The sequence below is a fragment of the Staurois parvus genome, unplaced genomic scaffold, assembly GCF_062004578.1.
Source record: "Staurois parvus isolate SC_StPar_1 unplaced genomic scaffold, SC_StPar_1.0 ptg000436l, whole genome shotgun sequence".
Classification (NCBI taxonomy): Eukaryota; Metazoa; Chordata; class Amphibia; order Anura; family Ranidae; genus Staurois; species Staurois parvus.
In genome coordinates, this window is record NW_028318232.1 from 6136842 (window position 1) to 6164142 (window position 27301).

Genomic DNA, 27301 nt, shown 5'->3' on the forward strand with positions numbered 1-27301 from the left:
TACAATAAGTATATTAATTGCACCATGTTTATTGTTCTTTGTGCAATTGTCAAGTGCTGCAGAATATTTTTCTTCTTGGCAGTAACATTTAATGTAATATTACTATGTGCAGATACTCCCAATGTTGGCAGACATGCCTGTTAAGTATTATAAAACCTTAGTACAGTGAGTTAATACAGTACACCCCTTCTAGCTACACCACAGAAACCAGAATAGGAAACGGAGGATACCATACCGCATGTCAACATATTTACGGTATGTCTAGAAGTCATTAAATCCAAAACCTTAAATTTCAGGATTCTGAAGCTTTGACTAATGCGCTGTCAAAAGTTATTCATAATTCCATCCCAAAATATGGCTTTCAAAAATAAGCAGGAGGACACAGTGTACTTCTGAAGTCCCATGTTTTCTGAATATCCACAGTTTTTTGTAGAAGATCCTGGACTGTACATCTCTTTGATGGCTCAATTGCAAGGTTTTTATTCAGCAACTATAAAAATTCAAATAAATAAATCAAATTTTAAAAAGATATAGCAGAATATGAATTTAGGGGCATTTATTCTGTAAATACATCTATATACACAATAATAAAAAGAGAGAGTCAGCAAAGCATTTACCTGCTGCATAAAAAGCTGTAAATCCAATACAGTGTAGGATGGAAGTTCCAACAATTTTAGTTTGGCTGCCTCATCAATAATTTCCTTTATTTCATCCAATGTGAGAATGTTCAAGCTTTCATATTTCACTAACTAAAACAATATATACCAACAGAAAAAAATTATGTTTTGTCAGTTTTATATGCATGTAGAGAGGATGGCTGCCGAATAAAGATTTTAAATGATACAAAATCGATTATACACTGCTCAAAAAAATTAAAGGAACACTTTACCCTCCCTAGCGGTCTAATTATTTCAGATTTTTGGTGCTGAAAGCGGTACCATTATTTTGCATTAAAATATGTAGTTTTTTTTATTGTAGACCTGTAATTTTAGAAATAACTCACTGAAATCTGTCCGAACAAGAGTTTAGTAAACATTCCGGATATGATAAAACTTGAAAACACGAAATCATAAATTATAATTTAATAAATAATCATAAAAAACTAATATAAGAATAATAAATTTAATTCAATAATATATTCAAACCAAAAACACTGAAATTTGAAATATAGCGCCAAGTTCGCACATCGCTGAGCAAAGTCGCAAAATCATTTTCAGTGTCTGACGAATTTCCCCACGAATCATTATCACTCAATTCTGCAAGTGGTTCTGATTTACTATCGCTGTTCTCTAGCCGGTCTAAAACCGCTTTTGACATAAAGGGACGCTTTTTGGACGCCATGGACTTTTCTAAGTTTCCAGGCAGAAAGAACAGTCAAAATGCAGGCAGGGCACCGGACAAAGCAGTAGGGACAAAATGTATCTGAAATGCTTTGAAACAGCAATGTTTTACTATGTAATAATCGTTTTGAAAAAAACGAAATTTTTAAAAATTTTCAAATTTACCGCCAATTCCGGCGCCCGTATGTCCCGATGTCACAGGGACCGGAACACAGAAGCCAGATGCCAGGATCAGCCGGAGGAGATGGCCGGGGATGCTGCAGGGGACACATCGCAGGAGCGAAGGACAAGTTAAGCGCTGCAGTGAATCCCTGTGCAACGCTGCATGGTAAGCCCGAGTGTAGCTCGGGGTTACCGCTTTTGGTGCTGAAACTCTACCCTGAGCTACACTCGGGAATACCGAGTACGGAACGTCCCATCATTTGATGGAAATGAAAATGATCAACCTACAGAGGACTGAATTCAGACACCATGAAAATCAAAGTGAAAAAATATGCAGCAGACTAGTCCATTTTGCTAAAATTTAATTGCAGCAACTCAAAATGGTACTCAGTACCGTATTTTCCGGCGTATAAGACGACGTTTTATACTTAAAAACATACCCCAACAATTGGGGGTCATCTTATATGCGGGTGTGACGGAGGGTAAGCAGGTCAGAACACACAAGGCAGGCGGCAAACAATTAAAGCTTTATTAAAACAGACAACAGTCACTCAATGGGGAGTAGTGAAGGGAGAGAGTGTCCAAAATAATTGTAGTCCAGCCCCAAGGCAAGTTAAAGTCTCTACAGCAGTTTACAATCCAAACGGGGGTGGTGTGAGTCTCTGTAGTAGTTGTAATCCAACAGGGAGGTGGAGTGGGAGTACAAGAACAGTTCAGGGAAAACAGGAGAGCATAAACTCACGGGTCCGACAGGGATGTCCTGGTTCACAGTGGACGGCAGCAGCAGCGACCCTGCTCAGCACACAGCAACAGCGGATAGTTCTAGCACACAGTCGAGGGGCAGTTGAGGCAAAGAGAGCCGGGCACAGCAGAGGGCAATTCAGGCAGGCAAGGTAATCAGGGCCCACAACAGAAGGCAGCTCTGGCAGGCAGGAGGTCCAGGCACACAGCAGAGGGCAGTTCACAGGGTAGCGATCCAGGGACTCACCAGCCAGCAGTGTACAAAGCAAAGTACAGTTCCAAGCATATCCTAGTTAAGGCTCAGGCAGGAGTAGCCCTGTCCATCATGACTCCAGCTCTCCCAACAAAGAGTCCACATGGCCCTGCAATTGTCCCCACCCCCAACTTCCTGCTAAGAAGTGGCCTGGACTGGTTTTCCCCAGCCACACAGAGCCATGCTGCCTTTGTTCTATATGGAGATACATCCCATTTCCCCTCCCCCCTGTGAGGCCCAGGAACTTCAGACAACACACAAAAAAAGAATATTTCTGCTGTCTGTCACAGCGGGATATAGAATGTCAGCCCGCTGGATGTGCGGTAATACTGTACGGTAGCTTTGGCTACATACAGTACACCGCGCTGAGCCAATCACGGCGAGCAATGTATTCTATTAATGAATACAGAGCCTGCTCGGATTGGCTGAAGTTGTGACATCATCAGCCCGCCTCTCTGACGCAGCCAATCCGAGCAGGCTCTGTATTCATTAATAGAATACATCACTTGCCGTGATTGGCTCATATGATGTCTTCCCATTCTCGGCTCAGGGAGCGCGCGGCGATCAACGGTGCACTGTGTCCCTCGGACACAGCGGATCACCGATCACGGAAAGAGCTGAAGATGTCGGTTCGGTCATGTGATCAGCTGTGTCCAATCACAGCTGATCACATATAAACAGGGAAATTCCAGTCATCGGCATTTCTCTCCTCTCGAGCTGTCACGCTGACAGAGGAGAGGAGAGCTGGTAATCGGCTTTTCGCGGAGGGGACATGTACACTGAACATCAAGGCACTGATGATCAGTGTGCCCTGATGATCAGTGTAGCCCCAGCAGTGCCACCTGTCAGTGTCCATCAGTGCCACATATCAGTGCATACCGGTGCACATTAATGCCACATATCAGTGCCCATCTGAGCTGCCTTTCAGTGTCACCCATCAGTGCCAGTCAGTGCCACCTATTAGTGCCAGTCAGTGCCGCCTATCAGTGCCATGTATCAGTGCTGCCTTTCAGTGGCCATCAGTGATGCCTGTCAATGCCCATCAGTGCCACCTACCAGTGCCTCATCAGTGCCACCTATCAGTGTCCATCAGTGCAGCCTACCAGTGCCCATCACTGCAGCCTCATTAGCGCACATCAGTGAAGGAGAAAAATCACTTATTTACAAAATGTTAGAACAAAAACTAAGAAAAAACTTTTTTTTCAAACTTTTCAGTGGTTTTTGGTTTAAGAAAAAATAAAAAACCCAGAGTTGATTAAATACCACCAAAATAAAGCTCTATCTGTCACAAAAAAATGATAAATATTTCATATGGGTACAGTGTTGCATGACCGCACATTGTCATTCAAAGTGTGACAGCGCTGAAAGCTGAAAATTGGCCTGGGCAGGAAGGGGTTATAAGTGCCCTGTAGGCTTGTGGTTAAATTATGTTGCCTCAGAAGGGGGGGTAGTCTTATACGACGAGTATAGCCCAAAACCTATGTTTTAACTGGAGAATTAGAGGGTCATCTTATACACCCAGTCGCCTTATACACCGGCAAATACGGTAGTTTGTATGGCCCCCACGTGCTTGTATGCATCCCTCACAAGGTCGTGGCATGCTCCTAATGAGACAACGGATGGTGTCCTGGGGTATTTCCTCCCAGATCTGGACAGGGCATCACTGAGCTCCTGGACAGTCTGATGTGCAACCTGGTGGATTCGGATGGACCGAAATATGAAATCCCAGAGGTGTTCTATTGGATTTAGGTCAGGCGAGCGTGGGGGCTATTCAATGGTATAAATTCCTTCATCCTCCAGGAACTGCCTGCATACTCTCACCACATGAGGCCAGGCATTGTCGTGCACCAGCAGGAACCCAGGACCCACTGCACAAGAGTAAGGTCTTACAATGAGTCCAAGGATTTCATCCCACCACCTAATGGCAGTCAGGGTGCCATTGTCTAGCCTGTAGAGGTCTGTGTGTCCCTCCTTGAATATTCCTCTAGCATAACTTTCTGCATGGCTTCTCCAGACCCTTTCACGTCTGTCACATGTGCTCAGGGTGAACCTGTTCTCATCTGTGAAAAACACAGGGCGCCAGCGGCGGACCTGCCAATTCTGGTGTTCAATGGCAAATGCCAATCGAGTTCTATGGTGTCGGGTAATGAGCACTGGGCCCACTAGAGGACGTCAGGCCATCTACATGAAGTCTGTTTTTGATTGTTTGGTTAGAGACATTTACACCAGTGGGCTGCTGAAGATAATTTTGTAAGACTCTGGCAGTGCTCATCCTGTTCCTCCTTGCACAAAGGAGCAGATATCGGTCCTGCTGATGGGTCAAGGACCTTCTATAGCCCTGTCCAGCTCTCCTAACTGCCTGTCTTCTGGAATCACCTCCATGCTCTTGAGACTGAGCTGGGAGACACAGCAAACCTTCTGGCAATGGCACGTGTTGATGTGCCATCCTGGAGGAGTTGGACTGCCTGTGCAACCTCTGCAGGCTCCAGGTATCGCCTCACGCTACCAGTAGTGACACTGACCCTAGCCAAATGCACTAGTGAAAAACAGCTTGAAAAGATGAGTAGGGAAAATAATGTCAGTGGTCTCCACCTGTAAAACCATTCCTGTTTTGGGGGTTGTCTCATTGTTGCCCATCTAGTGCACCTGTTGTTATTTTCATTAACACCAAAGCAGCTGAAACTGATTAACAATGCCCTCTGCTTCTTAACTGACCAGATCAATATCCCAGGAGTTTAATTAACTTGATGCTATACTGTGGTTAAAAAGTGTTCCTTTAATTTTTTTGAGCAGTATATTTTACTTATTGCAGTACATTTTTGGACAAAAACACAGATGTAAAAATGCTCTGTTTTTGGCAATTAAAAGTTAACCCGTGCTTTGCACATATAGAACTAAGCAATAGGTTAACTTTAATGGTGGCCCAATCAGGAAGCAAAATTTGTCTTCCTTTGTGAAAACAGCTCTGTGTAAGTTGCAACTCCCAACATAGAGCTTGCTCGTGACTAAGGACTTCTCTCCTTACCACCATGCAGGCTTCTGAGGTAAATTCCACTTCTGAACACCAATGAAAGTGGGTCCTTGTTCAATGAACACTAATAAATTGGGAATCCTTGACCTAATGAACACCAATAATATGGGGGGGGGGTATTTTCACACCAAACAACATAAGAAAAGAATGGGGGGGGGCATGAGACCCATTGGGAGTGTCCAATAAATACTTTTGCCCAAAACATTTAAAGTGTTATGGTTGAAGTCTCCAGCATGCATATAATCAATCCAAGGTGACCAGATTTTTAAACGTCTTGTGTAGATAATATTTAGAGAGTAGGTTGTCTCCAGGATCTATCTATTGTTTGACGGATTGCCAAGAAAATGAACGTAGCTAGTTTAGCTTCAAATTTGGCAAGAGAGGGGGGTTGTCACACTGACACATCCATATATGTGACAAATTATACAAAACCCACGGCTGGCAACTTCTTCTTACACTGTAAAAGCTGCCATCACCCGAGATGGATATCCTACATCCCTAAAAGTCAATTCTGCAGGCTCAGGCATAACTGCACACAAGATGAGGATTATGCCCTACAAGGCAAACAACTTATACACAAATTTCTAGAAAAAGGTTATCCCAAACCATTAGTTAGAGATGCTTTCTTGTCTTTTCTAAAAACTTCTAATAACGCTGACACATCCCCTAATATCCATTCATTAAATTCTCAACCGCTAAGATTTACATTGTAAAATGGAGCAGATTCTACGGAAATACGGGGGCATACTATTAGAGGATCCCAGATATACCCAAGGTCTCATACAGGAGGGCTCAAAACATGAAACGTAAAATAGCCCCCAGTAAATTAAAACCCCCCAAAACACCTAAAAATTTCTTACCTACCTTTTTGACCATCAAAGACATGTAGCAGTGTAAAAAACTAAAGTGCCTGACATGCAAACATGTCCAACGTGGACAAAAATAATTCACCACAAAAGAGCAAACCTATAGTATAAAAGAGTTCTACAACTGTTCATCAGAATTTTTTGTTTACGGTTCATCCTGTCCTTGTGTACTCCTTTATGTAGGCCGCACAATCAGAACCAAAGATTTGGTGAACATAGGCATTCAGTGGATGATGGGAAGGTCAAATTAAGTGTCCCCAAACATTTTACTGAATTTCACTCCCAGTCCTCTGTTGACCTGAGAGTGTGGGTTATAGAATCCATCTCCAGGGTTCTCCCTCAGGCAGAGCGTTATTAGTGTCACTGCAAAATAGAGACCTTTTGAATCTACACTCTCGATAACCTGGCCCCTGGTGGCCTAAATTAAGATCTAGAATTACATACTGTTCTATAACACGATTCATTTACATTATGTACCAGTCTGTACTTTTCTTTATGCACTATTTCTTGCATCATCAGGTTTATTTGGTAATATTTTACATGCCATCATCCTTTCTTCCTACTTCCCTTGTGATCTTGTGTTATTATTGTCTGATTTATATTTTCATTTTAATCCCTACAGGACCCTTATGGTCTGTCATGCTAACAGCCCCTCCCCCCTTTTTAATGAAATTGTCTTTTATGAAAACATCTTTTATACATAGTTACATAGTTAGTCTGGCTGAAAAAAGACATAAGTCCATCCAGTTCAACCATTAAAAAAAAAAAGTTATAATCCTATCCAGAGGAAGGCAAAAAAACCAGCAAAGCATGATCCAATTTGCTCCTGTAGGGGAAAAAATTCCTTCCTGATCCTCCAAGAGGCAATCGGATAGTCCCTGGATCAACTTTACCTATAAATGTTAGTTTCCAGTTATATTCTGTGTATCTAAGAAAGAATCCAGGCCTTTTTTAAAGCAATCTTCTGAGCTGGCCAGAACCAACTCTTGAGCGAGTCTATTCCATATTTTCACAGCTCTCAATGTGAAGAAACCTTTTCGTGTTTGGAGATTAAATTTCTTTTTCTCCAGACATAAAGAGTGCCCCCTTGTCCTCTGTGGTGACCTCACCGAGTTCACTATATGAACCACTGATGTACAGGTGAAACTCGAAAAATTAGAATAACGTGCAAACGTTCATTTATTTCAGTAATGCAAATTAAAAGGTGAAACTAATATATGAGATAGACTCATTACATGCAAAGTAAGATAGTTCAAGCTGTGATTTGTCATAATTGTGATGATTATGGCTTACAGCTCATGAAAACCCCAAATCCACAATCTCAGAAAATTAGAATATTACATGCAATCAATAAAACAAGGATTGTACAATATCGGACCTCTGAAAAGTATAAGCATGCATATATACTCAGTACTTGGTTTGGGCCCCTTTTGCAGCAATTACTGCCTCAATGCGGCATACCATGGAAGCTATCAGCCTGTGGCACTGCTGAGATGTTATGGAAGACCAGGATGCTTCAATAGCTGCCTTCAGCTCTTCTGCATTGTTCGGTCTCATGTCTCTCATCTTTCTCTTGGCAATGCCCCATAGATTCTCTATGGGGTTCAGGTCAGGCGAGTTTGCTGGCCAATCAAGCACAGTAATCCCAAAGTCATTGAACCAGGTTTTGGTGCTTTTGGCAGTGTGGGCAGGTGCCAAGTCCTGCTGGAAAATGAAGTCAGCATCCCCATAAAGCTCGTCTGCGGAAGGAAGCATGAAGTGCTCCAAAATCTCCTGGTAGATGGCTGCATTGACCCTGAACTTAATGAAGCACAGTGGACCAACACCAGCAGATGACATGGCTCCCCAAATCAACACAGAGTGTGGAAACTTCACACTGGACTTCAAGCATCTTGCAGTGTGTGCCTTTCCATTCTTCCTCCATACTCTGAGTCCTTGGTTTCCAAATGAGATGCAAAAGTTGCTCTCATCAGAAAAGAGGACTTTGGACCACTGAGCAACAGACCAGGTCTGTTTTTCTTTAGCCCAGGTAAGAAGCTTCTGACGTTGTTTGTTGTTCAGGAGCAGCTTGACAAGAGGAATACGACATTTGAAGCCCATGTCCAGGATCCGTCTGTGTGTGGTGGCTCTTGATGCACTGACTCCAGCCTCAGTCCACTCCTTGTGAAAGTCCCCAACACTTTTGAATGGCCTTTTCCTGACAATCCTCTCCAGGCTGCGGTCATCCCTGCTGCTTGTGCACCTTTTTCTTCCACACTTTTCCCTTCCACATAACTTTCTATTAATGTGCTTTGATACAGCACTTTTGGAACGTCCAACTTCTTTTGCAATTACCTTTTGAGGCTTTCTCTCCTTATGGAGGGTGTCAATGATGGTTTTCTGCACAACTGTCAGGTCAGCAGTCTTTCCCATAATTGTGATTCCTACTGAACCAGACTGAGAGACCATTTAAAGGCTCAGGAACCCTTTGCAGGTGTTATGGCTTAATTAGCTGATTAGAGTGGGACACTTTGAGCCTAGAATATTGCACCTTTTCACAATATTCTAATTTTCTGAGATTGTGGATTTGGGGTTTTCATGAGCTGTAAACCATAATCATCACAATTATGACAAATCACGGCTTGAACTATCTTGCTTTGCATGTAATGAGTCTATCTCATATATTAGTTTCACCTTTTAAGTTGCATTACTGAAATAAATGAACTTTTGCATGATATTCTAATTTTTCAAGTTTCATCTGTATTTATACCTATTGCTCATATCACCCCTTAATCTCCTCTTTGCAAGAGAGAATAAATTCAGTTCCTCTAATCCATTATAGCTAAGCTGCTCCATGCCTCTTATCATTTTGGTTGCCCTTCTCTGTACTTTCTCCAGTTGCCCAATGTTCTTTTTGTGAACTGGTGCCCAAAATTGAACTGCATATTTCAGATGAGGTATTACTAATGATTTGTACAGGGGTAATATGATAATTCTCTCTTTGGAGTCTATACCTCTTTTAATACAAGAGAGGATTTTGCTCGCTTTAGAAACTGCAGCTTGGCATTACATGCAATTATTATGCTTGTGATCTACCAGAACCCCCAGCTCTCTTTCTCCACCATTGATCCCCCCAGTTGTACTCCCCCCAGTATGTATGATGCATGCATATTCTTAGCCCCCAAGTGCATAACCATACATTTATCAACATTAAACCTCATTTGCCACATAGTTGCCCAATTAAACAGTGCATTGAGGTCAGCTTGTAAGTTGAAGACATCCTGTAAGGATGTTATGCCACTGCACAGCTTGGTGTCATCTGCAAAGACTGAAATGGTATTTTTAATCCCAGACCCTATATTGTTTATAAATATATTAAAAAGTAAGGGTCCCAACACTGAACCTTGGGGTACACCACTGACAACCCTAGACCATTCCAAGTATGAATCATTAACCACTACTCTTTGAATATGATCATTTAGCCAGTTTTCTATCCATTTACATTTGGATTTTTCCAAGCCCGTAGACTTTACCGTACACATTAGCCGTGTGTGGGGAACTGTGCCAAACGCTGCCATGACAACATCTTTTGCGTGAAAACTTCTATTGTAATTATTGTGTGTATATATGTATGTATGTATATGTATATATATATATAATTTGTTGTATTAATAAATGTATATAAGTGTATTAATCACACTTAAATAGCTATTAGGCCTCTTGAGTGCTAATGTGTCCATCGGCTTATTATCTGTAGTGTGTGCGGGCTGGCTGTTCTATGTAGTCCACCCACCTCTGTTGCCCTTATAAGCAACACTCAAGATGGCTGATCTTTTGGCCTGAGGAAGGAGCACGCATGCTCTGAACAAGCTCCAATCAGTGAGCTTGTTCCCGCCTCCCCGCTTCTGGTGACATCACAGCTGTTGGCTTCGGATCCCTTGGAGTCCTGGACACCAACAGTGCGGCCGAGCGGTCCGTGGACTTAATGCCTACAGTGCCCGAGGCGGACTCAGTCTGGAGGAGCTAATTATGTTTATTGCGAGCCATAATTCATCTCTTGTGAGTTTTTTCTACATTGATTAAACCAATCTTTTTAAACACTACACTCAGATCAGCACTGCTGGTTTTTCACTTGTATGCTTTTTTAGGTCACAATGTATAAGATACCTGAGGAGGTTTTAGATCTGTATCCATGAACTGCCATATCTCACCTCAGTTGACACCTTCTAGTTCTCCTAGTAATCTCTCCCAATTTGTAAGGAAGTTTGTCAGAACTTTGTAACAGAGAAAGGTATTAATATACAGTATCTCACAGAAGTGAGTACACCCCTCACATTTTTGTAAATGTTTTATTACATCTTTTCATTTGACAACACTGAAGAAATGACACTTTGTTAGGGCATCAAGACAGGATCACAGGAACAAGACTGAAGGCCATACAGCAAAGAACTAGTGCAGAGTTCAGTTTTAAATAAGCTACTTTGCAGCAGTGGATGTGCATGTATGCATACTTGTAGGCAATGATAAATGTGCATCTTGTCTCAACCCTACAGAAGTGAGTACACCCCTCATATTTTGTAAATATTTTATTATATCTTTTCATATGACAACACTGAAGAAATGACACTTTGCTACAATGTAAAGTAGTGAGTGTACAGCTTGTATAACAGTGTAAATTTGCTGTCCCCTCAAAATAACTCAACACACAGCCATTAATGTCTAAACCACTGGCAACAAAAGTGAGTACACTCCTAAGTGAAAATGTCCAAATTGGGCCCAAAGTGTCAATATTTTGTGTGGCCACCATTATTTTCCAGCACTGCCTTAACCTTCTTGGGCATGGAGTTCACCAGAGCTTCACAGGTTGCCACTGGAGTTCTCTTCCACTCCTCCATGACGACATCACGGAGATGGTGGATGTTAACGACCTTGCGCTCCTCCAGCTTCTGTTTGAAGATGCCCCACAGATGCTCAATAGAGTTTAGGTCTGGAGACATGCTTGGCCAGTCTATCACTTTTACCCTCAGCTTCTTTAGCAAGGCAGTGGTCATCTTGAAGGTGTGTTTGGGGTCGTTATGTTGGAATACTGCCCAGCGGCCCAGTCTCCGAAAGGAGGGGATCGTGCTCTGCTTCAGTATGTCACAGTACATGTTAGCATTCATGGTTCCCGTAATGAACTGTAGCTCCCTAGTGCTGGCAGCACTCATGCAGCCCCAGACCATGACACTCCCACCACCATGCTTGACTGTAGGCAAGACACAATTGTCTTTGTACTCCTCACTTGGTTGCTGCCACACACACTTGACACCATCTGAACCAAATAAGTTTATCTTGGTCTCATCAGACCACAGGACATGGTTCCAATAATCCGTGTCCTTAGTCTGCTTGTCTTTAGCAAACTGTTTGTGGGCTTTCTTGTGCATCATCTTTAGAAGAGGCTTCCTTCTTGGATGAAAAATATATAAAGATCCCCCTGCGCTCTTATGTATAACGTTTTAATTACAGTTGCAAGAAAAAGTATGTGAACCCCTTTGGGATTACGTGGAGTTTTGCATGAATTGGGCATAAAATGTGCTCTGAATGTCATCTAAGTCACAACAATAGAAGAACACAGTCTGCTGAACATAATACTACACAAACATTAGATGTTGCCATGGTTTAATTGCACATAACATGTAAACATTCACAGTGCAGGGAGGAAAAAGTATGTGAGGCCCTAGCTTAATGAATTCTCCCAGAGCTAATTGGAGCCAGGAGTGAGCCAACCTTGACTCCAATCAGTGTGATGATATTGGATGTGTTGCTGACAGCTGTACTGACCTTAAAAAACACACACCTGTTTTGGGTTTACTGGTTTGAAGAAGCACTGTCTGATGTGAACCATGCCTCGCAGAAAAGAGCTCTCAGAAGACCTACGATCAAGAATTGTTGACTTGCATGAACCTGGAAAGGGTTACAAAAGTATCTCCAAAAGCCTTGATGTTCATGTGTCCACGGTAAGACAGACTGTCTACAAATGGAGAAAGTTTAGCACTTTTGCTACTCTCCCTAGGCGTGGTCTTCCTGTAAAAATGACTGCAAGAGCACAGCGCAGAATGCTGCATGAGGTAAAGAAGAATCCCAGAGTGTCAGCTAAAGACCTACAGAAATCTCTGGCACATGCTAACATTTTTGTTGACACATCTACAATAAGGAAAACATTAAACAAGAATGGAGTACATGGGAGGACACCACGGAGGAAGCCATTGCTGTCCAAAAAGAATATTGCAGCACGTTTGAAGTTTGCAAAGGAGCACTTGGATGTTCCACAGCACTACTGGCAAAATATACTGTGGACAGATGACACCAAGATTGAGTTGTTTGGGAAGAACACACAACACTATGTGTGGAGAAAAAAAGGCACAGCACACCAACATCAAAACCTCATCCCCACTGTGAAACACGGCGGAGGGAGCATCATGGTTTGGGGCTGCTTTGCTGCCTCAGGGCCTGGACAGATTGTTGTCATTGATGGGAAAATGAATTCCAGAGTTTATCAAGACATTTTGCAGGAAAACGTACGACCATCTGTCCGCCAACTGAAGCTCCGCAGAGGATGGGTGATGCAACAGGACAATGACCCAAAGCATACAAGTAATGCAACAAAACAATGGCTGCAACAGCACAGAATACACCTTCTGGAGTGGCCCAGTCAGAGTCCTGACCTCAACCTGATTGAAATGCTGTGGCATGACCTTAAGAGAGCGATTCCCACCAGACATCCCAAGAATATTGCTACACTGAAACAGTTTTGTGAAGAGGAGTGGTCCAAAATGACTCCAGATCATTGTGCAGGTCTGATCTGCAACTACAGGAAACGTTTGGTTGAGGTTATTGCTGCCAAAGGAGGGTCAACCAGTTATTAAGTCCAAAGGTTCACATACTTTTTCCTTCCTGCACTGTGAATGTTTACATGTTATGTGCAATTAAACCATGGCAACATCTAATGTTTGTGTAGTATTATGTTCAGCAGACTGTGTTCTTCTATTGTTGTGACTTAGATGACGTTCAGAGCACATTTTATGCCCAATTCATGCAAAACTCCATGTAATCCCAAGGGGTTCACATACTTTTTCTTGCAACTGTATATAAAATAATTAAGAAGCAGCTAGCATCCTATCCTATACCATAAGGTCTAAATCACATATACATATAATGATGCAGCGCTATAATAGCAAAGTAAACAGTTATAAGTGATAGAGTATATAAACAATTGAACTAAAAAATGGTCCAAAGAATTAGACCTACCAGTGATCATATAACACACGTGACCCCAATCCACATGGGGATATAATAAATAGTGACCCCCAAGTACCCAAATGGGACACAAGGTAGCAAACACTAATGTGAATCCCTAATAAGGGATCAAAGCAACACACTATGTGAAACACACATCATATATAAGGTGGTTAAAAGTCCATAAATTGGTGCAGTGATCTTCCTGTTCATGTACGGTGTAGATATCAAAACACCCTCAATGTGATTCCCAAAGGAATGGCTGCAATGGCCTCTCACCTCTACTTCATGACCCTGCAGGGCCACAAAGCAAGAAAACTCCTCTAGATCCTCAGAATAACCACTCTATTATTCAGATGGTGCCAACAGATAATCAATAATCACCATTCCACATAACCGGTCTGCAAGCGGCTGTAGCACTCTCATAGATGTCATAAATCATATACCCATAAAACAAAAAGAGAACATATCTCCATAGTGTAAAATGTTTAATGCTATATAAAAGAAATAAGCCAGAAGTGCACTCACATGAATAAAGTTGACATGAAGTGGAGTCCAGCATATATCAAGGTAGAATCCAATGAGCACAGTATACAGTTTGTATCAAGGTAAAATCCAATGAGCCCAGTATACAACTTATATCAAGGTAGAATCCAATATGCAAGGTGTACTGCATGAAGAAAAAGCGCTAGGTGTACAAAGATGGCGCCACGCCGGAAGTGTGTCACACGTAAGTGCCGTCGACGTGTTGCATCACGTGACCTCGTGACTTCATCAGGACACGTGATTGGTTGACCGCACTTCCTTATAAGGGCTGGGAGCTTCACCAATCAGGAGTTTTGGGCGGCGCTCCAGCGGCCATTTTCTTATAGCCCATTGCCTAAGGACATTATATTAATGATAGTAAAACAAGGAACCTCGCTAATAAAAAAACTATTAGCGCAGCGATCCTCCACCACATAAAAAACAAAAGAATGGCCATATCAGTTTCACTTGCAAAATCCATACTAGCCATCAATATAAATATATATAAAAAATATATAAAATTAAACAAAATTAATGAATTAATTTAATAAGAATAAAAACATCATCATAAGTATAAAAATAGGGCACTAAAGCAACCTATAATTTGAGATCAATCCCCATATTCATTTAAAAAAAGGGGAATCATATAAATTAAAAACAATACAAACAATGGGAGATAAAATGAAAAATCAAATAGTGAAAAAAATATAAAATTAAACAAAAAAAAATAATATATATAAATATATATATAAAACATATATATATATATACACACATTAATAAAAAAACCTTTTTATTCATGCGTAAACACTCACCATAAACACACTAGTAATATAAACAAATAAAACATTATCGATCGCTAATAAAACAATTTAAATCAAACTCAATATTAAGCCCCATAGGTGTATGTGTATCCATCAAAAAAATCTATTTAGACTCCGCCTGACTAAGAGATCTCACCTTATGGCTCCCTCTCCAGTGTTTCTGAAATCTTACCGCACCCCAGAATATCAAACTGGAGGGATCTTTATTGTGATAGTGTAAGAAGTGTCTAGAAACACTATGTTTCGGAAAGCCTTTCTTCACATTACGGACCTGTTCCTTCAGACTAACCCACAGGGGTCGTTTGGTCCTACCCACATACTGTAGGTCACAACTACACTCCAGTACATAGACGACCCCCTCCATTCTGCATGATATAAAGTCTTTAATCTTAAAGACTTTTCCATTACTTGTGGCTGTAAATGAACATCTTTTCAAATTCTGTCTATTGGTAGCCTTACATGCGTAACAGGTCCTACAAGGGAAAAACCCTTTCTGATCAAAAAAGATGGGTTTAAGTTTATTAGTGTGAGGGTCCAACACATTATGGACAAGCTTCGATCTCAAAGTAGGAGCCTTCCTATAAACAAGGGACCAGTTTGCGAGAGTGAGAGCGATAACACCAAATTTAACACACCTGGTCCCCATTCACACCTGAGACCTTGTAACAAAAATGAGTCACATAACAAAATGGATAATTGGGCCCAATTTGGACATTTTCACTTAGGGGTGTACTCCCTTTTGTTGCCAGTGGTTTAGACATTAATGACTGTGTGTTGAGTTATTTTGAGGGGACAGCAAATTTACACTGTTATACAAGCTGTACACTCACTACTTTACATTGTAGCAAAGTGTCATTTCTTCAGTGTTGTCATATGAAAAGATATAATAAAATATTTACAAAAATATGAGGGGTGTACTCACTTCTGTAGGGTTGAGACAAGATGCACATTTATCATTGCCTACAAGTATGCATACATGCACATCCACTGCTGCAAAGTAGCTTATTTAAAACTGAACTCTGCACTAGTTCTTTGCTGTATGGCCTTCAGTCTTGTTCCTGTGATCCTGTCTTGATGCCCTAACAGGGGCGGACTGACAACTCATGGGGCCCCCGGGCAATAGGGTTCATGAGGCCCCTGTGTCCTTGCCCTAACTCAAAAAAGCCTATGAAAAAGGTACCAGAGGCATCTCATGGGGCCCCCTACTTACCTAATCCCAAGGGGTTCACATACTTTTTCTTGCAACTGTAAATTCACACAAATCTGCCTTTGAACGTAGCATATTATCCTCCTGAACAACCCGGTGAAAATCCTTCAAGAATTCCAAACCCATTTGTCCATATAATCTATCTAAATCCAAAGTCTACTATCTAGGAGTTCACATAATTCCAATTTACAGTAAATTTAATTAATCCAACTACCCATCCCTCCTTAGAGAGCTTTAAAACCTTCTAGAATCTTGAAGACCCTTCCCCATCTCCTGGTTCAGCACAATCAATGCTGTTAAGATGAGCTATACAGAAATACTCCATAGGACTGGAGTGCCTAATACTGTATATCTAAATTTATTATATAGCAGCCCAATTTGTCCCCATAATGGCCCTTTATGCCACACAGGAGTTGTCCTTCTGGACTTATCTTACCATAATGAAAAGCTCTCCAGTACTATCTAATTTGGCTTCTACCCAACATCAACCTGCCATTTTACACTCAACACCACACCACTCACAGGGCATCAGAACATTCCAAAGCCTAGAAACCTCATGGAAACGCCTCAAAATATTTCCCTACCTCGAAATACAACATTAACTTGGAACAAAGCCACAATTCCATTGATTGAATAGCTGTCATGTAACTGTGCAGAGCCTGAAATGATGAGGGTGACTTCTTGCACAGTGCTCATCCGAGCACCCCTGGATGTTGAGACAGGGACTGAAGGGAAAGGCACAAGTGCCAAAGTGTAGACACTGTAAGCAGGAGCTTGGAAGTACTTGTATCTGACTAGCACAGGTCCAGCTGTTGGTGAAAGGTCCCAAGCCTGGTTGAATGACAGCTTAATGGCAGGATACCAGGAAATAAGAAGAATCAGAATCAGGAACAGGAAGAAGTTGGAAACAATAGGGTAGCAAGGAAAACTAGATCAGTAGTCCAGGCTGGAGATGGTAGCAGAGGCAGTCAGCAAACTTGAGCAGGCAATGGTAATCTGACAGCAAGGTTAGAGAAGAAGCTGGGTCAGTAACAGGACCACAGTAGGACACAGGGGTGGACTGACCATTTGGAGTTTTGCATGAATTGGGCATAAAATGTGCTCTGAACATCATCTAAGTCACAGCAATAGAAGAACACAGTCTGCTGAACATAATACTACACAAACATTAGATGTTGCCATGGTTTAATTGCACATAACATGTAAACATTCACAGTGCAGGGAGGAAAAAGTATGTGAACCTGTGAACTGGTTGACCCTCCTTTGGCAGAAATAACCTCAACCAAACATTTCCTGTAGTTGCAGATCAGACCTGCACAACGATCTGGAGTATTTTTGGACCACTCCTCTTCACAAAACTGTTTCAGTGTAGCAATATTCTTGGGATGTCTGGTGTGAATCGCTCTCTTAAGGTCATGCCACAGCATTTCAATCGGGTTGAGGTCAGGACTCTGACTGGGCCACTCCAGAAGGCGTATTCTGTGCTGTTGCAGCCATTGTTTTGCTGAATTACTTGTATGCTTTGGGGCATTGTCCTGTTGCATCACCCATCCTCTGCGGAGCTTCAGTTGGCAGACAGATGGTCATAGGTTTTCCTGCAAAATGTCTTGATAAACTCTGGAATTCATTTTCCCATCAATGACAACAATCTGTCCAGGCCCTGAGGCAGCAAAGCAGCTCCAAACCATGATGCTCCCTCCGCCATGTTTTACAGTGGGGACGAGGTTTTGATGTGCCTTTTTTTCTCCACACATAGTGTTGTCTGTTCTTCCCAAACAACGCAATCTTGGTTTCATCTGTCCACAGTATATTTTGCCAGTAGTGCTGTGGAACATCCAGGTGCTCTTTTGCAAACTTCAAACGTGCTGCAATATTCTTTTTGGATGGCAATGACTTCCTCCGTGGTGTCCTCCCATGTACTTCATTCTTGTTTAATGTTTTCCTTATTGTAGATGTGTCAACAAAAATGTTAGCATGTGCCAGAGATTTCTGTAGGTCTTTAGCTGACACTCTGGGATTCTTCTTTACCTCATGCAGCATTCTACGCTGTGCTCTTGCAGTCATTTTTACAGGACGTCCACGCCTAGGGAGAGTAGCAACAGTGCTAAACTTTCTCCATTTCTACAAATCTGTCACAGTCTGTCTTACCGTGGACACATGAACATCAAGGCTTTTGGAGATACTTTTGTAACCCTTTCCAGCTTCATGCAAGTCAACAATTCTTGATCGTAGGTCTTCTGAGAGCTCTTTTCTGCGAGGCATGGTTCACATCAGACAGTGCTTCTTGAAACCAGTAACCCAAAACAGGTGTGTGTTTTTTAAGGGCAGGACAGCTGTCAGCAACACATCCAATATCATCACACTGATTGGAGTCAAGGTTGGCTCACTCCTGACTCCACTTAGCTCTGGGAGAAGTCATTAAGCTAGGGCCTCACATACTTTTTCCTCCCTGCACTGTGAATGTTTACATGTTATGTGCAATTAAACCATGGCAACATCTAATGTTTGTGTAGTATTATGTTCAGCAGACTGTGTTCTTCTATTTGTGTGACTTAGATGACGTTCAGAGCACATTTTATGCCCAATTCATGCAAAACTCCACGTAATCCCAAGGGGTTCACATACTTTTTCTTGCAACTGTAGGTCCAAGGCTCCAGTGTTTATTCACTAGCATATTGTGAGGTTTGTTGCTTCTGGAATATAATTTTTGTTCAGACTTGCAAAGGTGCAGTGTGGCTATAACTGATAGAGATTAAGCTCAGTTTTGACATTGGGATTTGTTAAAATTCACACAAAACCACATCAAGTTCACTTTCTGGAAATATTTTAGGCTGATCACACTTCCAAAGGCAATGGAATGCAAGTTGCATGAGGTAGCAATGTAACACATTATATGCTGTCCAGAGGGTTGTAAGGAAGGAGACAAAGTCAGTATTGAGGTGAAAGAATGATGCTGTTGCCCACTGCATGGTTTCTAGTATGTGTTTGTGAGATAGAAGGAAGTCATTTAGTAGAAATGGGAATGGTTCAGGGAAAATTTCTGAAAGCAGTGGGCATGTGTGCAAAATCATATGTTGGGCTCTCCTGCTTGATAAGAAGTGAGTGTTCAGGCAGTGGCAATAACCACTTTAAGACCACTTTAGGACCAGGTATTTTCTAGCACTTTCTGTTTACATGTAACAATCAGTATTTGTTTTAGAACCCCCAAACCCCCAGAAGAGGCCCTAGAGAATAAATTGGTGAGTGTTGCAATTTTTTATGTCACACTTGCGCACGTTTGGTATTTGTGCAGCAGTTTTTCAAATGCAATTTTTTAGGAAATAGTACAGTTTGAATACATAAAAATACAATATAATGCCCAATTGCCCAAATGTGTGGGACGATCACTGTTTGCATGTGTGCGTACCGAAGCGTGAATTCACCCTTGCATGCAAGCATGGGGGGACGGGGGTGCTTTAACATTTTTATTATTATATTTACACTGTCGCTTTAAATATTTTTTTTGGTAACTATTTTTGTTATCACAGGGAATATAAATATCCCCTGTGATAGCAATAGGCAGTGACAGATACTCTTTTTGGAGAGCTCTGGGATCTATTAGACCCCAGATGTCTCCTCTGCTCTTAAAAGTATTTGATCACACCAAGATCAGTGTAATCATATGCTTTTCCTTTTCAAAATGGTGCTGTTTACATCCGGGGAAACCAGAAGTAATGTATGGTCATTTCTTTCAGTTTCCTATATCATAGAGGCAATCAGATTGCTTTTACAAGAAAGCCGACTGTCGGCTCTAAAAAATGATATCGGGATGATGCCTGCAGCTGCAGGCATCATCATGGTATAAACACCGAAGGTCCAGCAACGTACCTGTACATAGCTGAAGTGGTTTGTAAGTTGTTTTCTTGCACTGAATATTGGCTGTGGCTTAAAGGGATGCATAGTGCAGGGTTACAGTAGTAAGTAGCACAACAGCATTGAAGGGTCTGTAGTAAGTGAGGTAGAATACAGAGGTCAGTATAAGTGAGGCAAAAATCAACAGTCAATAGTGAGAGTTCAGGTATCAATAGTAAATGACATAGTTCAGAGGTCAGTAGTAAATGATGCAGAGTTTAGGGGTCAGTAGTAAGTGAAGCGGAGTTCAGGGGTCAGTAATAAGTGAGGCAGAATACAGGGGTCAGTAGTAAATGACTAGAGTTCAGAGGTCAGTTGTAAATGATGCAGCGTTCAGAGGCCAGTAGTAAACTCTTAAGATTTCAAGAGTCAGTAGTAAGTGAGGTGGAGTTCAGAGGTCAGTAGTAAGTAGTGCAGAGTTCAGAGATCAGTAGTAAGCGGCTTTCTAACCCACAAATACACTGACAAAGCCCTCCTCTGCACAGCTTATCATGCTCCTCGGACTGTGGTTCCCTCTGTCTGCAGTGCAGATGTCAGGAATCTCCGCTACGACGGGCTCGGCGCAGGCGCAGTGCACTGCCCCGTGTCAGAATGCGGGCACTGAGACCTGGCCGTCCGCGGCGAGGGAGTTCGCGCATGCGCAGTAGGGACCGCGGGCGCGCGCGTGGCACCAATGGCAGCGCAGGGCGGGATATTTAAACGGCCCTGAGCTGTCATTCAGTGCCTTCTGGTCTTTCCTTGTATCCTGTATCTGCGAACCTGTTCTAAGTAAGTTATTGACCCGGATTGTACCTGACCTTGTTGCCTTCTCCTGCCCAGACCCTTGCTTTGCCTGACCTCTCTCCTGAATGCCCCCGTTTGGATCTGACCTTCCGTTGCTGACCTGGCGTGTGACCCGAATACTCTCTGCCCGCTGCCTTGTACTGCTCCGTCCCCACTGTTACTGACCCGGCCCGTTTGACCCCGCACTTGCTCAGCCATCCATCCATCCATCCCGACGGGATCACCCGACCTCCTCACATCAGGCTCTTCCCTGCGGGAGCCCCTGGCGAATACCGCTACCACTGACAGGTGCTCAGTAGCCACGACCTGGTCTCGGGGTACTTCAAGTCCATCCCCACCATCAGGGGCTCTGGTGAACACGTACCCTGGGGCTTAGATACCGTGCGCTGGGGACGCCTGGCCAGTGGAGTGCTAGTGGTACCGCCTGGTGGTCCCTTACAGTACCAGAAGGCCATGACTGAGCCTGGAGGAGGGTCAGCCCCGCTGGGAGATATTTGCAGGCACCTATCAGCCCTGACACAGGCTGTGGCAACCTTGCAGGACAAATGCACGCACCTGGAAAACCGTTTCCAGACCCGCTCTGCATCTGGCCCTGCTCCACAGGCCCCTGTTTCCGCTCCCCCGGTAGAAGAAGCTCTGGGGCCAGCTTCAGGGGCCTCTGCTCCTCTACCGAGGGTTGAACCCCGAGTACCACTACCTGAGCGTTTTCACGGGGACCGAACACGCTTCAGGTCTTTTCGGGATTCCTGCCTCCTGTTTTTTGAATTGCAACCCCGCACCTTCCTAACGGAATCAGTGAAAGTGGGATTTTTAATTTCACTATTGCAGGGTGAACCCCAAGATTGGGCCCATCGGTTAAGGGCAAACCATGACCCTCACCTGGGAACGGTCAGCGTTTTTTTTGAAGCTATGGCCATCCTTTATGATGATCCACAGCGGGCAGCCTCTGCTGAAGCAACGTTATCCACGCTTCGACAGGGCCGCCGGGCGGCAGAAGAATACGCCTCTGAATTTAGGTGTTGGATGGGGGACACACGCTGGAACGAGTTCGCGTTGCGACACCAGTTCCGTATGGGTCTGTCAGAGCCCTTGAAGGATGAGCTGGCCCGAGTGGGGGTTCCCGAGTCACTAGAAGACCTAATAGCCCTGACGATTCAAATAGACCGTAGACTGCGGGAACGCAGGTTGGAGAGGTCCGGTCAGGGTCACGGAAATGCATGGGGTCCAATTCCAGGCCCCAGCCAACAAACCAGAACAAAGATCCAGAACACACTTCCAGGAGATGCGCAGGAACCAATGCAACTAGGCCTGGCTCGGCCTAAATTATCGCCAGAAGAATGCCAGCGGAGACGCTCTCTGAACCTCTGCTTCTACTGCGGTGAAGCCGATCATATGGTACGATCCTGCCCTCAGAAAATGAGTAAGTGCACCTCTTTTTCTTCTCTGGCTATTGGCAAGGTCAGTCCGTCCCAATACTTAGTGGTGCCCCTCTCCTTTCAGCTTCCAGAAAGGACCGTGGAGGTGACGGCCATAGTTGATTCAGGGGCATGCAGTTGTTTCCTGGATTTAGATTTTGCTCATCAGCAGGAGATTCCCCTCCAGCCCAGAAAAGGTGGCTTTAACATATTTCTGGCAGATGGCTCCCAGATAAAGTCAGGAGTAGTTAACCAGGAAACTCCCCCTATCGCCACTACCATTGCTAACCAGCATCAGGAATTCCTTCGCCTAGATGCCATTGCGTCACCTCTTTTTCCAGTCATTTTGGGACTCCCTTGGTTGCGGGCCCATAACCCCCAAATTGACTGGGAAACCGGGTCTATCTTGTTTCCGTCCCCGTATTGTCAGGAACACTGTCACACTGTGGGCTCTGCAGCCCCCCAGGTCCTCCTGTGCTCCGAGGGAGACTCCGACCTGAAACAGGTTATTCCCGCAGCATACCACGAATTCTTAGATGTATTCAGTAAGCGGGGGGCAGACACCTTGCCCCCCCACCGCCCGTATGACTGTCCAATTGATCTGTTGCCCGGCTCCGAGATCCCTTTTGGATGGATTTTTCCCCTGTCTGAGCTAGAATTGGGGGCCCTGAAGGAATACATAGAGGACAGTCTCCAGAAGGGGTTCATCCGTGCCTCTACTTCACCAGCCGGAGCGGGGATCTTCTTTGTAGAGAAAAAAGACAAATCTCTGCGACCCTGCATTGACTATCGTGAACTGAACAGAGTCACGATTAAAAATCGTTACCCACTGCCATTGGTACCCGAATTATTTCAGAGCCTGAAGGCTGCGGCAATATTTACTAAACTAGATCTCAGGGGGGCCTACAACTTGGTTCGCATAAGGGAAGGGGATGAGTGGAAGACAGCATTTCGTACCCGGTTTGGGCATTTCGAATATCTGGTAATGCCATTTGGACTGTGCAATGCCCCAGCCACATTCCAACATTTTGTAAACGACATTTTCCGGGATTACCTTGACGTTTTTGTAATAGTTTACCTAGACGATATACTGATCTTCTCATCCTCTCTGGAGAATCACAGAATACACGTGACAAAGGTATTGGGTCGATTGCGCCAGCATGGGTTATACGCCAAAGCAGATAAGTGCAGTTTCGAGCAGTCCAGCATTGTGTTTCTGGGGTTGATTATCTCCACCACGGGAATCGCAATGGACCCTCAGAAGGTCTCTGCAATTTTGGATTGGCCTGTGCCCACAGACAAAAAGGGCATCCAGCGCTTTATAGGCTTTGCGAATTTCTATCGGAAATTCATTAGGAACTTCTCCGGTCTGGTCTCCCCCATAACTCAGCTAACCAAACTTGGAACCCGCTTCAGATGGACGCCGGAGGCTCAGGAAGCCTTTGAGACCTTGAAAAAACTATTTACCACGGCACCCATTTTGGGCCATCCAGACGCTTCCCTGCCCTACATACTGGAGGTAGACGCATCTGAGAATGCGGTGGGTTCCATCCTGTCCCAGAGAAAAGGCACCAAAGAATTACTCCACCCCATAGCGTTCTTCTCAAGGAAGCTCACCCCAGCCGAGAAGAACTACGATATTGGTGATCGGGAGTTGTTAGCCATCAAAACTGCACTGGAAGAATGGAGGTACTTGCTGGAAGGGGCCTCCCACCCCATCTTGATCTTCACTGATCATAAAAATCTCGAGTACCTGAGGACTGCCAAACGGTTACGTCCGCGGCAGGCAAGATGGGCACTGTTTTTCTCCAGATTCATATTCCATATCACTTACAGGCCTGGGTCCAAAAATACAAAACCCGATGCGCTATCACGCATGTTCGAAGACTCCAAAGAAGAACCGGTACCTGATACTATTCTGTCCTCAGGGAATTTCTTGGCTCTCAAACTGACCTTCGGTCCAAACTAATGGATGCATCCACGACCACAGTGACCCCAGCTGGGGTACCCCTCCTAAACAAGGGGGGACTCCTCTGGAAGGAAGGATTGATCATGGTACCCGAAGAGGTCCGAACCCTTGTCTTGGGGCAGTGTCATGACCATCCAATGGCGGGACACTTTGGCCCAGCGAAGACCCTGGAACTTCTCCAACGTTCCTTTTGGGGGCCAAACATGGCCAAGGATTGCAGGCTCTACGTAAAATCTTGCACCATCTGTCAGAAGAACAAGCCATCGAGGAACAAGGCCTGGGGGCTGCTGCGGCCCTTGCCGATCCCCGAGCGATCTTGGCAAAGGATCGCAATGGACTTTATAGTCGAGCTCCCCCCGTCTCAAGACCACACCGCGATCCTCGTAGTCATTGATCGGTTATCGAAAATGGCTCACTTTTTACCGTTAAAGAAGACTCCGTCAGCAGCCGAGACTGCGCAAATTTTTATCCAGGAAGTTGTAAGACTACATGGAATCCCAGAGGACATCGTCTTGGATCGAGGGGTCCAATTCACGTCTAAATTTTGGAGGGCACTGTGTAAGGCCTTGGATATCAAATTATCCCTCTCCTCTGCGTTCCACCCCCAGACCAATGGACAGACCGAGAGGACCAACCAGACCCTAGAACAGTACCTGCGTTGCTACACATCCTTCCTACAGGATAATTGGCTACCACTCCTACCCCTGGCGGAGTTCGCGTACAACAACGCCAACCATTCCGCAACAGGGCAATCACCGTTTTTTTCAAACTACGGATTTCACCCTGTCTTTCTCCCTGACTTGGTTCCTGAATGCCCAGTTCCGGCGACACAGGACACGCTAGCTTTTTTCTCCTCCAACAATAAGATACTACAGGAGGCTATTGCTCGGGCCCAGGAGGACTACAAGAAGGCGTTTAACAAAAGACGAAGAGGGGACCTGGTGCTGCAGCCCGGGGATAAAGTGTGGTTGGCAACAACGAACTTGAAAATGCTATGTCCATCAAAGAAATTAGGACCAAAGTTCATAGGCCCCTTTTGCATAAAGCGGGCGGTCAATGAGGTGGCATATGAACTTGTCCTCCCTGACACACTCAAGATACACCCGGTCTTCCATGTGTCCTTGCTGAAACCAGTAATCCCTGATGCCTTCCCAGAACGAGAATCTCGACCTCCGGAGGCCATAACGGTCGAAGGAGAATTTGAGGTGGAAACAATCCTGAAGTGCCGAAGGAGGGGGGGTCAGACCCAATTTTTTATTAAATGGAAGGGCTATGGCCCTGAGGATAATTCATGGGAACCAGCCCATAATGTCCATGCACCCCGACTTGTCCGGAGGTTCCTTCGTGATCACCCGTGGTGGAGAGATCGGGTGGGCACCCAGAGGTTGCCCGTAGGGGGAGGCAATGTCAGGAATCCCCGCTACGACGGGCTCGGCGCAGGCGCAGGCGCAGTGCACTGCCCCGTGTCAGAATGCGGGCACTGAGACCTGGCCGTCCGCGGCGAGGGAGTTCGCGCATGCGCAGTAGAGACCGCGGGCGCGCGCGTGGCACCAATGGCAGTGCAGGGCGGGATATTTAAACGGCCCTGAGCTGTCATTCAGTGCCTTCTGGTCTTTCCTTGTATCCTGTATCTGCGAACCTGTTCTAAGTAAGTTATTGACCCGGATTGTACCTGACCTTGTTGCCTTCTCCTGCCCAGACCCTTGCTTTGCCTGACCTCTCTCCTGAATGCCCCCGTTTGGATCTGACCTTCCGTTGCTGACCTGGCGTGTGACCTGACTACTCTCTGCCCGCTGCCTTGTACTGCTCCGTCCCCACTGTTACCGACCCGGCCCGTTTGACCCCGCACTTGCTCAGCCATCCATCCATCCCGACGGGATCACCCGACCTCCTCACATCAGGCTCTTCCCTGCGGGAGCCCCTGGCGAATACCGCTACCACTGACAGGCGTGCTCAGTAGCCACGACCTGGTCTCAGGGTACTTCAAGTCCATCCCCACCATCAGGGGCTCTGGTGAACACGTACCCTGGGGCTTAGATACCGTGCGCTGGGGACGCCTGGCCAGTGGAGTGCTAGTGGTACCGCCTGGTGGTCCCTTACAGCAGACTACCTTCCTTTTCTCCCTGGGTCTGGTAGGTGGGGCTAAAAGATTGTAATTAGCCTTAGCAGTGGGCAGTCACATTCCTCTTCTCCCTGAAAACAGGAACCCACCCCTCAGCATCAGACCGGCACCATTCTCCTCTCCAATGAGCTCAGGCATGTTCGAACATGAATTTGAACCTGGCCAAATTATCCTTCCAGTTGGGAAGCTGTCAAAGCCATCAGTTAATCATAGCCAGTGAAAGTATTCCCTGCCTTGCAGATGCATGTGTCAGGGATGCCATCGCCGTGCAGCAGTGCGACGGATCCCCTCAGGCCGTAGCGGTGTGAGTGCGCAGGCGCGTGAGCAAGCGGCTGCACATGCGCGGTAGCGCGGAAAACCCGCGCATGCGCAGTAAGCGTACATGTCACGCCAGGCGGGCTATTTAAACCTGCAACGTAGTAAAGTCAAATGCCTTCTGGTCTATAACGTTCCCGCATATATTCCTGATCCTGTTACCTGTACTCTGATTTGCCTGACTAAGAAAGAACTCTGCCTGCACCGACCTCGGCTATTCCTGACCATCCGCTTGCCTGCTCCTTTTGTACCTTATCTGTCCGCCTGATACCGACCCAGCTTGTCCGACTCTGCTGCCTCTATCTGCACCTGTACCTGGCTTACATCCTGACGGTGGCCACATTTACCTGCCGCTGCACCCACGGTTCCGCACCTGGCCCGCATTCTGCTTACCACCATATCTGTCTGCTACTGCACCCATGCTCCGGTGCCCGGTTCCAGTCCGCATCCTGAGTGCCACCATACCTGCCTACTGCTGCACCTACGTTCCTACACCCGAATCTGCCCTGCATCCAGATCTGCTGGGTTCCCAGCCACCGGTTGCCAGCTCCATACCCGCTCGGCACTCGTGCCACTCCTGGCTCTGCGCCCACTGTTTCCACT

The 27301-nt window shown here is 44.8% G+C and overlaps 1 protein-coding gene across 1 annotated transcript in view; it reads right to left on the reverse strand.

Moving 5' to 3' along the window:
- Positions 1–361: 361 nt before the first annotated feature.
- Positions 362–27301, reverse strand: part of MEI1 (meiotic double-stranded break formation protein 1) — a 576193-nt gene continuing 549253 nt past the window's right edge. Inside the window, exons 30-31 of the mRNA XM_089687729.1 lie at positions 618–749; positions 362–490 (exon numbers count right to left, since the gene is read on the reverse strand). Of these exons, the coding sequence (XP_089543855.1) occupies positions 362–490; positions 618–749 (261 nt within the window). The remainder of the gene's footprint in view (positions 491–617; positions 750–27301) is intronic.